This window comes from Stegodyphus dumicola, chromosome 1 (genome assembly GCF_044657685.1).
Source record: "Stegodyphus dumicola isolate Sdum_Otavi_A_Nest chromosome 1, ASM4465768v1".
NCBI lineage: Eukaryota > Metazoa > Arthropoda > Arachnida > Araneae > Eresidae > Stegodyphus > Stegodyphus dumicola.
In genome coordinates, this window is record NC_140768.1 from 251132131 (window position 1) to 251146323 (window position 14193).

Consider the following 14193-nt stretch of genomic DNA (forward strand, 5'->3'; position numbering starts at 1 on the left):
GACAAGCACACAGGTTTTTCAAGTCCTTCTCCGCGGATATAGCTCAGGTATCGCTGCTGTGTAGCTGTTAATTTACATTTTCTCGCATTCACTTTTAATCTTGCTTCTTTCAGAAACTACAAATCTTCGTGTGAATCCGGAATGCCTCCACTAATTGGCTTGTTTGTAACTATTATGTCATCTAAATATATAAACGTGAATTTTCCAAGGACAAGTCTGAAAATTATGCCCATGGCTTTTTGAAATGTTGCGTGGCTTATTTTATGCCAAACGGCATTCTTAGGAAGACATAAACTCCTGATGTAACAATAAATAAGTTTAGAGTCAAATTCTTTAAGTTTTCACATATCTGAAAATATGTAGGGTTGAGGTCTGACATTTTCATATATTTTGGGATTTAATTTATTTGATTGTTTCCTCAGTTATTGGTTAGGGGTAAACCGGATATTTTGTTCGGTTATTTGGTTTCCTGTAGTCAGCAGCGAAAGGGCATGATTTAAAATAAGGGGTGATTATTTTTTTTCTGCTATATTAATATAGGGCTAGCCTAAGGACTATTTACGGGGATTATTATTTTGTTTTTCAGCACTTATGCAATGAATTTTCTATGAATTCCTCTTTAATCTTGGCTTAGCGGTGGAGTTTTACTCTACATGAGGGATATATAATTTACTGTTTCTATCGAGTGATGTACCACATGTGTCAATCCTGTGATATCTAAAATAAATTTTAAATATTTCTTACCAACTGCTCGAACTTTGTTTTCTTTTCCTGATTTAATATCTTTAGGTCCAATTACATTTTAAATAGTCACAAAGTACTGAAGAACGGTAAAAAAGTTTCGAAATAACCTTTTTATTTAGTCGAAAGAAGAAGCTTAAGAAACGACTTGTACTATAAACAAACTATTACTTGCGTCTATTGAAATTAAGTAATAAGACATAATTCAATACAAATTTAGGTAACATAGTCTAAACGAACTCCTTCAATAAAATAAGAAATAAGCAGACACAGTTATTTTAACTGTGCATAAGTCTAAGGCATTGAACTGCAACAATACAGAGCCGAAACATAATTTTTAAGTAGAGCTCGCTAAAACTTAACATCAGACGCGAATACCAAAAGCTCTCTTCTAAAATTCAGAATCTCAGTTTAAACACAGTCAAAACTAATTTGCATTCTACTGAGGAATATGGAAAGAAGTTATAGTAAAGACAAAAATCCTAATAAATTCTCAGTTAACATAAGACACGTTACAGCTTGAATAGTTATATTTATGAATGCATTTAAAGTTTTACATTTATGAATGATACATCTATATTTTTTGCTTTGAATCGGATCGTAATTTTCAGTCATCATGTTAGAAAAAATTTATGCATAACGCACTGAAACATTTCCATCAAGATTCTACCAATGCATCCACAGTCCACATGTCTTAATCATTGTTATTGGGTTATCCGAAAAGTTCTGAAATTTTTTTAAAACGAAGAACGTCTTTTTTGTTTCTGATTATTTTGTTACTGCTGAATACCTTGAGCGTGGCTTTTCTTTTTGTCTTATTTATTAAAAGAAAAAAATGAAAAACTTCTCTTGTTCCACAAGGCATTTTTAAATTTCAAGTGACAAGTTAACATCTGAATAGATTTATAATCCGGTTAAAATAAGTACTTTATGTGCTTAAAGTGTTAAAAACGTTATTGGGTAAAACATATTTGTCTACTGGGTCTTCGATCAAGATATTCAGTATTCCAGTAAACCACAGTTTTATCCCATATAACGTGCACGAGCTTCTAATAAGATCTGGGAACAGACATAATTAAATCAATATCACGATACGTCTGCTCCTTAGCCAATTAGCTCTTTCACTACCAATACTATGAATATGAATACAAACATAAGTAAAATGAATGTCTCCAATTTCTTAAAGCACACACAAAATATTCCGCCACCAGATTTTTCTGTTGATGCTATATCACGTAGAACAACGACATAAGGATAGACAGTTACATTATCTTTACCAACTTCATAGGTAACAAACATAAGCCCAACAGATCCTTCTAACTTGCTATCATGAGTGCAAAACAGTTTTATTTTTTGAAATCATTATTAAAATTTGTCTCAGAGCAATCCTAAGAATGGAGAACCCAAAAGTTTGTTTTTATCGTGTTATGTTCTTTTATTGTAGAAAAGAAAGATGTTAATCAGAATGCTCATAAAATTTGTGCTGTATGTGGATAAAGTGATGTTTCCGGTGGCACAGTTTGCAGGTAGTTGAAGAAGTTTAAGCACATAAGTTTACGCCTCGAAAATGAGGAAGGCTATCCTTTCTAAACAAGGACTTATTAAAAAGATGCTATGTTGTGCAGTTTAGGAACCTATTGAGTAAATTAAGTATTCCAAAATATTAAGTACATGAACATTTGAAGAAGACTGGGTATGTAAGCCACTAGAATGTATCAGTACCTCATAGACATACTTGCTCGTGTTTCGGCATATGATTCTTTGTTGAAAAAAACCAAAGAGGCTTTTTTAAACGGCTAGACATGTTGCTGTTAGCTTTCCCAGCGTTAAGTGTAGAAAAATCAGTAGGTCCAAAAATATCTAAAACATCCTTATCGACGATCGTCGAAGACTATAGAACCTGGCACTTCAGGGAGGGGGCAAACTCAGTTCTGAAAAGCCTGGCCAGTATGGCAGGACAGTCAAAGATGTGCAGAGGACAAAGTTGCGTATCAGGATAGTGAGGGCAGCAATTATAATTTTGTTGACCAATCGGGAATATTTTCATTCCTTTAAAGTGTTTAGTTCTTAATCTGACTATAATATATGAAACATTCGGTTTCAGTTTAGCTTGGTAATAAAATTTTTCTTTACTTTGTGGAAGATGAGTTTTCTGCTGGCCTTTGCATCGGAAAGGGTTAAACTCTTGTAACGTTGGGTACCATTTTGAACTTGTTTGGTAAGGTTACCGGCTTGCTTATTGCGAGAAATATCAATGTGCACTGGAATATACTATAGGGGGCAGGATTTTGACACATCTGTTATTGTATTTATGAGCAGAATAATGTCCTGAACAAGGGTTGAGTTATTGCCTGGAGCTTTACTAGAGAAAAGTAGTGGATATAAAAATTAGAAGAGCATATTAATATTACAAAAAAGAGATTACAGAGTGAGCCAAAATAACTTCATTGAGTTCTCTACGAATGGCGAGTCCAAGAGTACACCTCAAAAACGTAGTGCTTTATGCACAATAGGACTAAAGCGAAATTGTATACCACTATTTTGTGACCTAATCAGACAATTAAATCAAGGAAACGCCTGGCCAGTATGGCACATCTTTCCCAAGAGGATATTTTAAAAGCAGAAACCAAAGCAGAGTGTCCAAAACTCACCAATCTTCGAGGTTTTGCCTTTCATCATAACAATTCTTGGCCCCAGATTTTGATAAATGTTAGATAGAGACTTATTGAATGTCGGTGTAATGTTTGTGAGATCTCAGTCATATTCACCAGACCTTGGCCCCTGGGATTTTTCTACCTTTAAGTCACTTCCAAATTCTATGGAGTTCACGTCTTTGTGTATTTTCAAACAGCAGCTAAATAATTTTAGGATAAAACTGAATGGAGGTTTTTATAAAAGGTATATCCCAGCTGCTGAAGAGTTGGCAAAAAGTCATGTAACGAAATGGTGCCTACGTAATTAGATGGAATTTTCTTATGTTTTTGTTTGGCTTCATTTGTTTTTATCATCACGAAGAACTTACCAGATAACCCAATGTGGAAGATTAAGATATTTAAGTCAAGTTATTTTTCACAATGAGAAGAGTAGTTTAATGTTCTTAAATTTTAATAATGGATCAATATTAATCAGTCAATAGATGTATTACATCCTATAACAATGCGTTTCAAGCGCCAGTATACGAATATTTATGATTAGACATGTGAATGAATAGTAAAATGTTCTATCGCACAACATTAAATTGATCTTTATTGCTGCGTTATACAATATTTTAAGATCATCCACATGTATGATTAAAGGTAGCTTGTCTCGATAACCTGCCTTTGCGCAAATGTCACATGAAATCTGATTAGATCTTTTTTTGCACAACACTATACCTTGTGCCTGGAAAACTGACAAATTTTGACAAATATTTTCGTCACGCACTATTCATGAGAGGGTATCATTCGATCATATTAAAACTCAGATCTAATTCAACATAACTGAGGAGTAAGAACAAAGCTACTCTGAAAATGGTCATTCAAGAACTGTTTACCGATGAATATCAAAATAGCATAAAGAAGCCTCTTTCCGAAATGATAATGACAGTTGATAAAGTCAAGTATTCTCCAGAGAAACAAAGCAAAGAGAAGAGATCAATCCTGTATTCTTTGTTGTGGATGAACATACATGTACAGAAAGAGAATTCTATAAGATGAAGGAACTGATGTCTCTTAACTTTATGATTGTGTAAACCTGAGTAACCCCACGATTCAGCCCATGGCTTAATTGACTGCAAAACCTGGAAAGAAGATAAAGATGCAATAAGGACATTTCACCTAGCACCTGCGTGCTCGAAAGAACGAGAAATAACTTTAATCACTTTGTAACTTCCAATGATTACCCATTGTTTCCTGGAATAAAAATTTCTTTTGTGTTTAGTTAACCGAAATCATCTGGAATACGTTGTGTATACGAAGGCATCAGATGCTGAATCTCTGCTGCACATGCACCGGAGGATTTTACTTACATTAACATGAATGCCCTGTTAAAAGATAGAGGACTTTCTAAACACTATTTAGAAATTGCTAATTTGTGCAAGAACGCCACATCGGGTTTTCTTTGAAATTACCCTTTCCACCAGCATTAGTAAAAATTATTGAAAATTAAAGAAAGAGCATGCTTCCGCTACCCTGTAAGATGATTAGTGACCTGACATCAGGTCACGGCTTTCAGGTCACCGGATATCAGGTCAGACGGCTTTCCGCTAACCAGGACACTTTTCTCACGCTTCAGATAGCTTCGAACGCTTACACAGCTACCATGTAACTCATTCGTTCTCCATCTGTATTATATTTTCCCATTAGAAAATTAATACAAAAACCCACAATTTTTTTATTCGCCTAATATGGAATCTTCTTAAGGTACTTGTAAAAGCTATCATAATAGCTAAATGCTAGTACAAACTATGAAGCATCCAAGTAAACGAGACGATTATAGACGTCAAAAATTGCATCACTGAAACTGAGCGATGAATGTTTCCTGTATCAGCTTGCAATTGGTCATGAAGAGGGCGTCATTGGTCATTAAGAGGGTACAAATTCTCTTTCAGAGCTTTCTACTTCCTCAGAAAAGAAGTATCGAGACAAACTGGAATCTCGTAAGTTTTGCTACATGGAATTGTCTCCACGGACAACAACTAATGTGCTCTTTTGCTACTCTTTTGAATGCTAATTCTGGTATGTGAATAGACAGATAAAAATGGTACGTTGTAATGTTATCAATCAACTGAAACTTTACAAAAAATACGGTGTTACTATATTAGGAAAAACGAAAATGCAAAAGCTACGTTGTGACATCCAGTCTGCATACTTAAATGGAGATTTATCTCATGATAGATACATAAAGCAAACTCCCGAATTTGAAGAAAGTGATAAAGTTTCTAAGTTTGTGAAGAACTTATACTCAAGCAAAAGACAAACAATATAGAAACTTTTAGACAAAACCTTGGATTATATTAAATATAGAATTTCATGTTATATTAATGGATTGTGTTTTATGCATCTCATGTTATTTTCTTTTATTTAAGCATTGAGAATGAGATTGTGATTTTATACCTCCATATATCCGGAGATACTATGATTAATGCGATTTCTTTCCTTTGCTAGTTTGTGTTCGCCTCTCAGAGTATTATGTCACGTAATCTTTGTTTTTTTTGGTAGTCTGCCAACTTATAAGATCTGAACCGCCTTAATTGTACTATTGGTCGCTGTAGTGTGATTGCTTAGTTTTACATTCTCCTGATAGACACTTTGTTAATTCACTGTAGAAGTTAATTTTTAAACAAATTAAGCCTGAAGTTACTTCATGTTACGTTACGTTAAGTATGCCTAAATAGCATTAATTTAAGAATATGTCCACCCTGATCTGATTCCGTAACTTTTGAAAACTAATTAAACATATAGTTTATGCATTTTTCTATTTCTTTGGCATCTGGCGTTTCTTTGGCATTTTCTTTCTTTTCTTTGGCATTTGTTCGGCACTTTTCAAAATTTTATGTGTTTATTTTAAGCTTATTTTAAATTGTTATGGCCAACAACCAACTATTTTTTTCTTTCAGTTTCAAATAAAGAACTTATGTCTTTATTTGGGTAAATAAATCATTCAGTATTGGGCTGTTCTATTAACAGTATAATATTCGCAAATCTGGGGCTTCACCTGTACTACAGATTGTCAGCATTTGTGACCATTCAGATAGAGCATATATTAGTAAAACTTAACTTTCACAGAATACTAAAATCATACTATGAAATGGAAACAATAAAAATGTCAAGGTCTATGGCAATTAAAACATAAATTATTCATTCATACAAATTTCTTGAATTTTTAAAATATAAAATATGCAAAAAATTTAGACACACATACGCAAAATTATTACATATATAAACAACTCCTCTAAGTTAATAAATAATATGTATTTACATGAATTAGGATATGTTTTGTGTTTCGTGAATAAGAGTCTAGAGAAGAATTAAAGACAGGCACATTTTTCAATATGAATATATTTCAAACTGATCTTGTTATTAGTGCAACTTAATTTGTTTGCTATGTTCTCGAAAATAAACTTCAGGAAGTACTTTTCAATAGCATAACTTGAATTTGCCTTTCAATACGGAGAATAAAAGTTAACAGGCAATTTAAATTTGTTTGCGTCAGGGCAGAATTTAAGTCTTTGATTTCTAAAGTTTTAGTATCTTAACGTATAAAATTTTCTGTGCATTCCTCTGAAGTATAATGACTGGAGAAAGATTCATCAAGGAGAATTATTTCATCAGAAGCAGTCATAACATGCCATTCCATAACAACCATAATACGTCACACTAGTTAATACAGTAGATTAAGCTTTATAATTTGCAAACATAACTTTAGTGTAGTTTGCGGCAACTTCAACAATAATCATATAAAATATCCTTCATGCTAAATTTCTAGTGACTTATATTTTTAATTATATATACTATCCTTTCATTTCATTTTCTCATTTAATACACGTAAATCCTAGAATATATAACTTGAGTAAAGAGAAATTTATTGTAGACGTGAATGAAATATTTAGATGAGGCGATATTTTAGTGCCTAATAATCGCCTTGCCTTGCTGCTTTACTAGATCATTATCCGTTGATTCTGCATCAGAGGGTTTTAGATCAGTTGCTGTGAATAACTGTAGACTTAGAAGAAGGACGAAGTAAATTATCTGGGCGTAAATTAATTTAAAACCACTTTATTCAGAAGCAGGAAGGAGTCAAGTGCTGTTTTTCCAAATGACAATTTAAATTAAAACTTTTACTGTAATGAAATGCATTGATTTATTTCATATAATTTTACACTTGTTAATTTTTGCAGTTTCTAAAGAGGTTGGAAGTAGTATTTTTAGTTTCATTTATTGTTTCGTTTATTTTAATTTTATAAACGTTTTACTCAGTAGTTTTAACATATCAAAAACGCGAAGCTAGTGCGAGCTACGCAATCCTTTGCAATATTTCCTCGATGATGCCCACAAACAGATGGGAAGAAAGCGTATAATGTCCTAGTTTCCTAAGACATACGAACACATTTCCTTCCTCGGAATCATGAGTGAAATAAAAAAACAATGTTTTGTGGTAAAAAACAGTATATAAACTTGCGTGCCGAAATGAAAAACTTTTCCCTAACAGTTTTTTTAAAACGCACGCAAACCTTGGAAATATTTCTACTTGCATTTTGAAATGGATGTTTGAGTATTTTTTTAGATAGTATGTTACACGTGAAACATTTTCTAGCAGCTGCGACATGAATTTGCGAATACATTTGAATAAAATATATCTCCGAGTAGAACTACCAAATTTCCTAGGAGCGGCTGAAATAAAGAGGATATTGTTTACAAAAATTGTCGGTAATTTCTATTAAATCATTTTGTGAAACTTATTTCTTGTATCATAACGTAGTTTTTATGCTATTAATAATTTAAAAAATCTGCTATGTTTTATTAGTGGAGTTTAAAAACACAGGTTTAACTTGCTTCATGTAATTTTTAAATAACAACGAAACTACTACTTCTTAAATTCCTAATTTTAGTGGTATTTTAATAACAATGAGATCATCATTAAAAACACTTGTAAATATATATTTAGTGTAATTTTCATTTTAATAGGGCTGTATTAATTATAAGTAAACTTTACTGATGTTTATATGTAATTTATATAAATTTTTGTTGTCATCAATGTATTGTTTATATGTAATTTTGTTAATTAAATGTTTTGAATTTCAGGCCAAAACGTGAGCACCTATTTATCTAAAACTATGGAATATGAATAAACTAAAAAGCTATATCACAAGAGTTGTAATTATATTAATAAATGAAACAGTCAACTATACAATGGCATGGACCAAATGCTTAATTTGAGTTGAATACTTTTGTTAATAATTATCTGTAAAATATCTGACTGAAGTTTGAAAATGTCTATAACTTACGAAGCTAGATTTTATTTCAACTATTCTAACATAACCAATCTTACGGAAGAAGGAAATATGTTTATACTTCCATGGTGGCAGCAATTAGTATGGAGTTTGGTGTTTGGCATAATGATTTTTATAGCTACCGGAGGCAATGCTATTGTGATGTGGATTGTATTAGCTCACAAGCGTATGAGAAGTGTGACCAATTATTTTCTCGTGAATCTTAGTTTGGCAGACACAATGGTATCTACTTTGAACGTCATTTTCAACTTCGTCTACATGCTGGATGGCGATTGGCCATTTGGCGAAGCTTACTGCAAGATCTCTAATTTCATTGCCATCGTATCGGTTGCAGCTTCAGTATTCACATTAGTGGCGATTTCATTCGACCGGTAAGTTTATCACTTCACTGATTTTTTAATTTTTATTTATAAACGATCTTCTTGCAATTTTTAGAAAATCTTAATATCAGAAGAATATAAATATAAGTAGTCTGGTAATTTTGTACATTGCAATTTATTATAAATTTTAAAATGATGATTATCAGCATTCTAGGCTAAATACATATAATACGAATATTAAATTGTACTTTTATTTATCTAAAACTATGGAATAATTTATAATTTATAATGATAAGGATTCTATTCTTTCAACTTTATATACCAATGGTCCATCTTTTGTTATGTTTTTTATCATGCTTTAAAGAAAACACGAAGACCATCATGCATTAAAGAAACACGAAAATCATTACACCAAAATCATTACGTTATCATGCTTTAAAGAAACACAAAAACCAGTGAAAGAAATAAAAACAATTTTGTAAAAAACTTACTTGGATGTTTTGTTTGCGTACTAAATAAGTTATTATCGAAAGCTTACTTATAAAATGATAACAAAATAATAAATACTTCTCTCGAAAATTTTATATATGGATGTTTTCACGTTTTTAGGAGAATTCAAAACATTCGAAAATTTATCGTGTTTATCTTCTCTCATTGTTAAGTATATAAATTTGCAGAGTTAAGTATTAGAACTATGCTATTCAGGCAACCCGCAGACGCTATCTGACCTCGCGTATTCATATAGAAAAGTTGGCTTAATTTTTTGAAGATGAATTTAAATTTGACTATTCCTTATACAAAACATGTGATTTGGATTATTTATTTAACTAATAAATATTAATATGTTTTGTAAAAGTTACAGTCAAACTGAAGTTACAAAGTATTTTTTTTTCCAAAAAGGTATATTTTGTTTCGAATATCCCTGTTCATTTATTAGCCAGTAGTCTTGGATTATTAAAATTGCTTTACATATAATCAAGTATGAAACAGAGGCTTATAACATCTGCAGCTCATAGTTAACGTCTGCTGGAGCAAATAACATTTGTTTTTTTTAAACAGTTTTCTGAATTCTCTTAAGTGAAATAAAAGCAACCTTGAATATTTTTGAGAAACAAAATGCAGAATTATTTCTACTATGAAAGAAAATAAAAGCAACATTGAAAATTTTAAAAAGTCAAATGCACAATTAATTTTTATTGATTTTTTTAAAGATTTTTGTCATAGTAATTTTTATTCAGTTTTAGCCCAAAGGACCTTTATCTGAGAAAGGCAAAAAGTCTCAAGACGAGATTTTGCTTTGAATGACTATAAAAGTCTAAATCACTTTTCAAATAGTAGCCACCGAATACTACCACCCTGTATTGTATTTAAAGAAGGTAAATAATAAAGAATTTGAATGAATGTATGCATGTTTTTCGTATTGTGTAAAACCAATGGTACCTATAGCCATCAAGTCTTGAATAACGTAGACTTCCACCCGAATATAGGCGCCTGGAAGTCTTAATTTTGAATTTCGAATTTGTTTTATTGTGTATTTTATATATTGTAAAAGTTTAACTAATTTTTATTTAACAAACTCAATGATTTCAAAGCGAGTGATGTAGGAAAATGTCATTTTTATCTTCAGTGCGCAAGACTGTGTGTCGGAAATTTTTAAAATTAAAGAATATTATACCATATGCTCTCGAAAATTGTATGTGTATATAAATGAAAAAAAAAAAAACGCTTCCTATAAAATCTGAAAATCTTGAGATTTTTTTGTCGTTTTTGTCATATTAATAACAACAAACGTTATTTCCTACAGATGTTAGCTATGATAACAAATGTTATTTATGATCTATCGATATTATATCATTTGTTTCATATGTGATTATATGTAAAGCTATTTGAGAAATCCAAGATTATTGGCTGATAAATGTACGGGGATATTCGAAACAAATACACTTTTTTCCGAAGTACAATTAGAGCACGTTACAAATTCAATTTAACAGTAGCGTTTAGAAAATATACTTATTAATATTTATCATTTAAATAAATATTCTGAATCATATGTTTTGTATAATGACTAGTAAAATTTAAATTCGTGTTCAAAATATCTTTAGTTCCAAATCAATAGATAAGAAAATACCCTTAAATTTGTTGTAGTCCTTATTCATTTACTAAGATGTATTTAAAATAAAGCATGCTTTAACTTACATCAGTGAACATCATCGTAATCACTTTTCCACATTTTTTCATAGAATTGTTTGAATATATTGTTTAATAAACACTAGGCAATAAGAAAAATTAATATGACAAAAATTAAAAATCAATAAATACTATTTATGCATTTAATAAAAGTTCAAGGTTTACGAAAATGTTCAACGTTGCTTTTATTCGGCTTCAGAGTAGAAATTAATACTGCATTTTGTTGAAGGTTACTTTTACTCTACTTCAGAGTAAAACAAAAGCAGTCTTCAAATAAATTTAGAAGTTGAAACATAGGGAAAAGAACTTCGGATCCGGCAATAAAATTTAATTTTTTCGCTTAGGCAACTCATCAATTCGAATTTCATATAATAAGTATCAAACAGTATTTAATAACAAATGATTAAATTTCTAGTATTATGATACGTAATCTAATAACCGGACTGAGATTTTTCTAGATTAAATTCCTTAAAATTAATTCATTGTGTACATGTTAATTGATTAGGATTAATCGCTCTATGAAGAATAGCTAATTTCATGATTGAATGCATTTCCGTTAGAAATCTTGACAGCTTCTTTTGTGTCGATAAGTGCGCTTGAAATACCTTGCGTGAATGCTTTATTTCAGTATTAAACAGCAGCTACTTGTTTTATAATCAATAATACTAACTAATGTTATACAAATAATACACTGAATACAAGAGGAATATTATTCTTACTTCCAGCCCAATTTCTTAAGAAAATGAAAACAAATTTTCTACCAAATATTCTTGTCTCACATTTCATGTTTTTTTTATTTGTGTATTAAAGTTGTTTTCGACTACTAGCCTTAGATATCCAATCATATCATTTAATTCCTTCTAAACACCTGTCTAAATGTTTAATGATGTGGCCTGAAACTCAAATTACGTACGGATCAACTACAAGACCTATACACGGCTCACCATCCAGACCATCATTTTTTAGGAAAGTGTGGATTTTATTGAAATTATTTATGTTTTAATGAGTTAATCTGTATCTTAAAAGCATTCACTAAGATTTATATCACGCTGTAAATTAATTTGATTCATTTATACATACTGAGGCGTTATTCTGCTCCTTTTTAATGGCAATGAAAGTAATGTAAACTCGGACTTCAGGTAACACTAAATTCTTGAAATTTTTTGCCAAATCGTATATACAACAAATGTATAATTAAAATGTATTAACGGGTCACATTAAATTGCTTCTGGAGTTGCATGCGGTCGAGAGGTTACCTGTTTAAAATCACTGTTCTAAGGCATATCATTTAATTTTTTCTAACTTTTAATGCATTTGAAATTAAACAATCGAGAGCTGGTAGTTTTTAACTTCTAAAATTACACATAAAACCGATATTTTATTCATAATGAATCCTTGAGCTGGAATGTCAAAATAATAAATGATAAATTCCTAAAGCAAGTTGATTTGTGACACAGATGCAACTGATTTTTGAATTTACATTCGTAATTAAACTGCTGGTCATCCAAATACAATATCATGAATGAAACATCCAAAGATCATGAACCTTGCATCATATTTATAACGCAATTGAATATACAAATGATCACTCGCACTCGTCATGAGCGACTGTAGCACTGCTTACAATCCGTATATGAAGTGAGGAAAGATTGCTGTTTCGAATAAAGTGAATTGTTCTCTCCTGAGATGTTTTGTGTGTACAGCTTCATTATGCCTGACAGAAACACACCAGCGGCATTCAAGCACACGTTTCCTAGTTAGACAGACGCAGAAATCATTGCATACAAAGTCTGTGGATTATACATCCGGGAAATCAGTCATCGTAGTAGACAAACAGCAATTGTGCAAATATGAAATCGGTGGATGCAGGATGGAATGACTAACGAACAGGAGCAACTGCAACTCGCTCCACGGGAAGACAGGCACATTCAGAGCATGGCACTGATGAAGCGTATTGCTATATCCGCAACCATATCACAACGATTGCAGTCTGAAGTACACTAATCGGCGTCTTCGAGAACAATTCGACGTCGTTTACTGTACAGTGGATTGTCCGTGAGATGTCCATTGATTCGCTTAATTTTAAAACTCAGGTGTTTGCGTTTGCAATAGTGCACTGAAGGGCGGAAATGGACACTAAAATGCCATGTCACATTATATACGAAACAGTCATGCTTCTTCCTGGAGTACCACGATAGTCGGATTAGAATTTGGAGACACAGCGGAAAGAAATTTCTCGACTACTGCGTTATTTATCGTTATATTAGTCCTGCACCCGGTGTTATGGTGTGATTTGGTAAAGGATTCCACTTCCGCATCACCGTAGTATGCATTTCGGTATAGTTACTAGCTATCGCTATATCTTTGAGGTTTTGCAGCCTGTTCTACTTCCTTAAATGTAGGGCTTACCTGCTGCCACATTTAAATAGAACAGTACGCGACCACACGTTGTGCCCACTACTCAAACTATCTTCTTAGCCAACCATATTGCGCTTTTAGCCTGGCCTGCCAGTTCTTGAGATCTGTCCTCCATCGAATATGCCTGGTTAAGAATTAGAGAACGCCTAGCCGAGCATGTTGCGTGCGTGAGTTCATTGTATCTCAGAACACAATCAGTAGTTAGGTATCAAACTACTAAGAAAGTTACAGACACTGCAATACAAAGCGCATCTAAAGAGAAAGCTAACACGAATATATCTCAATTCACGCAGAACTAGCAACTAGCAACAACAGTAACTAAGCAACTGATAGCAGATGTCATCTCTGCGGTCGTATGTAGGTTTCAACCGACCTTCGAGATAATTCTAATAAATCGTCGTTCTCCAAATTACTAGAAGGCAATATGAAGGTCGAATTACGTTTACAGATAATACAGTGATCAATTACTTTTATTCAGTTACAATACTTATTACGGTGACATAGAGATCGGACCAAAGTGTCTTAAAATGGTCGCTC

At 32.1% G+C, this 14193-nt stretch overlaps 1 protein-coding gene across 1 annotated transcript in view; it reads left to right on the forward strand.

Annotated features, from left to right (window-relative positions):
- LOC118192439 (tachykinin-like peptides receptor 99D) overlaps nt 1-14193 on the forward strand; it is a 434504-nt gene that overhangs the window by 12723 nt on the left and 407588 nt on the right. The window contains exon 2 of the mRNA XM_085827297.1: nt 8523-9102. Coding sequence (XP_085683423.1) covers nt 8711-9102 — 392 coding nt within the window. The 5' untranslated portion in view covers nt 8523-8710. The remainder of the gene's footprint in view (nt 1-8522; nt 9103-14193) is intronic.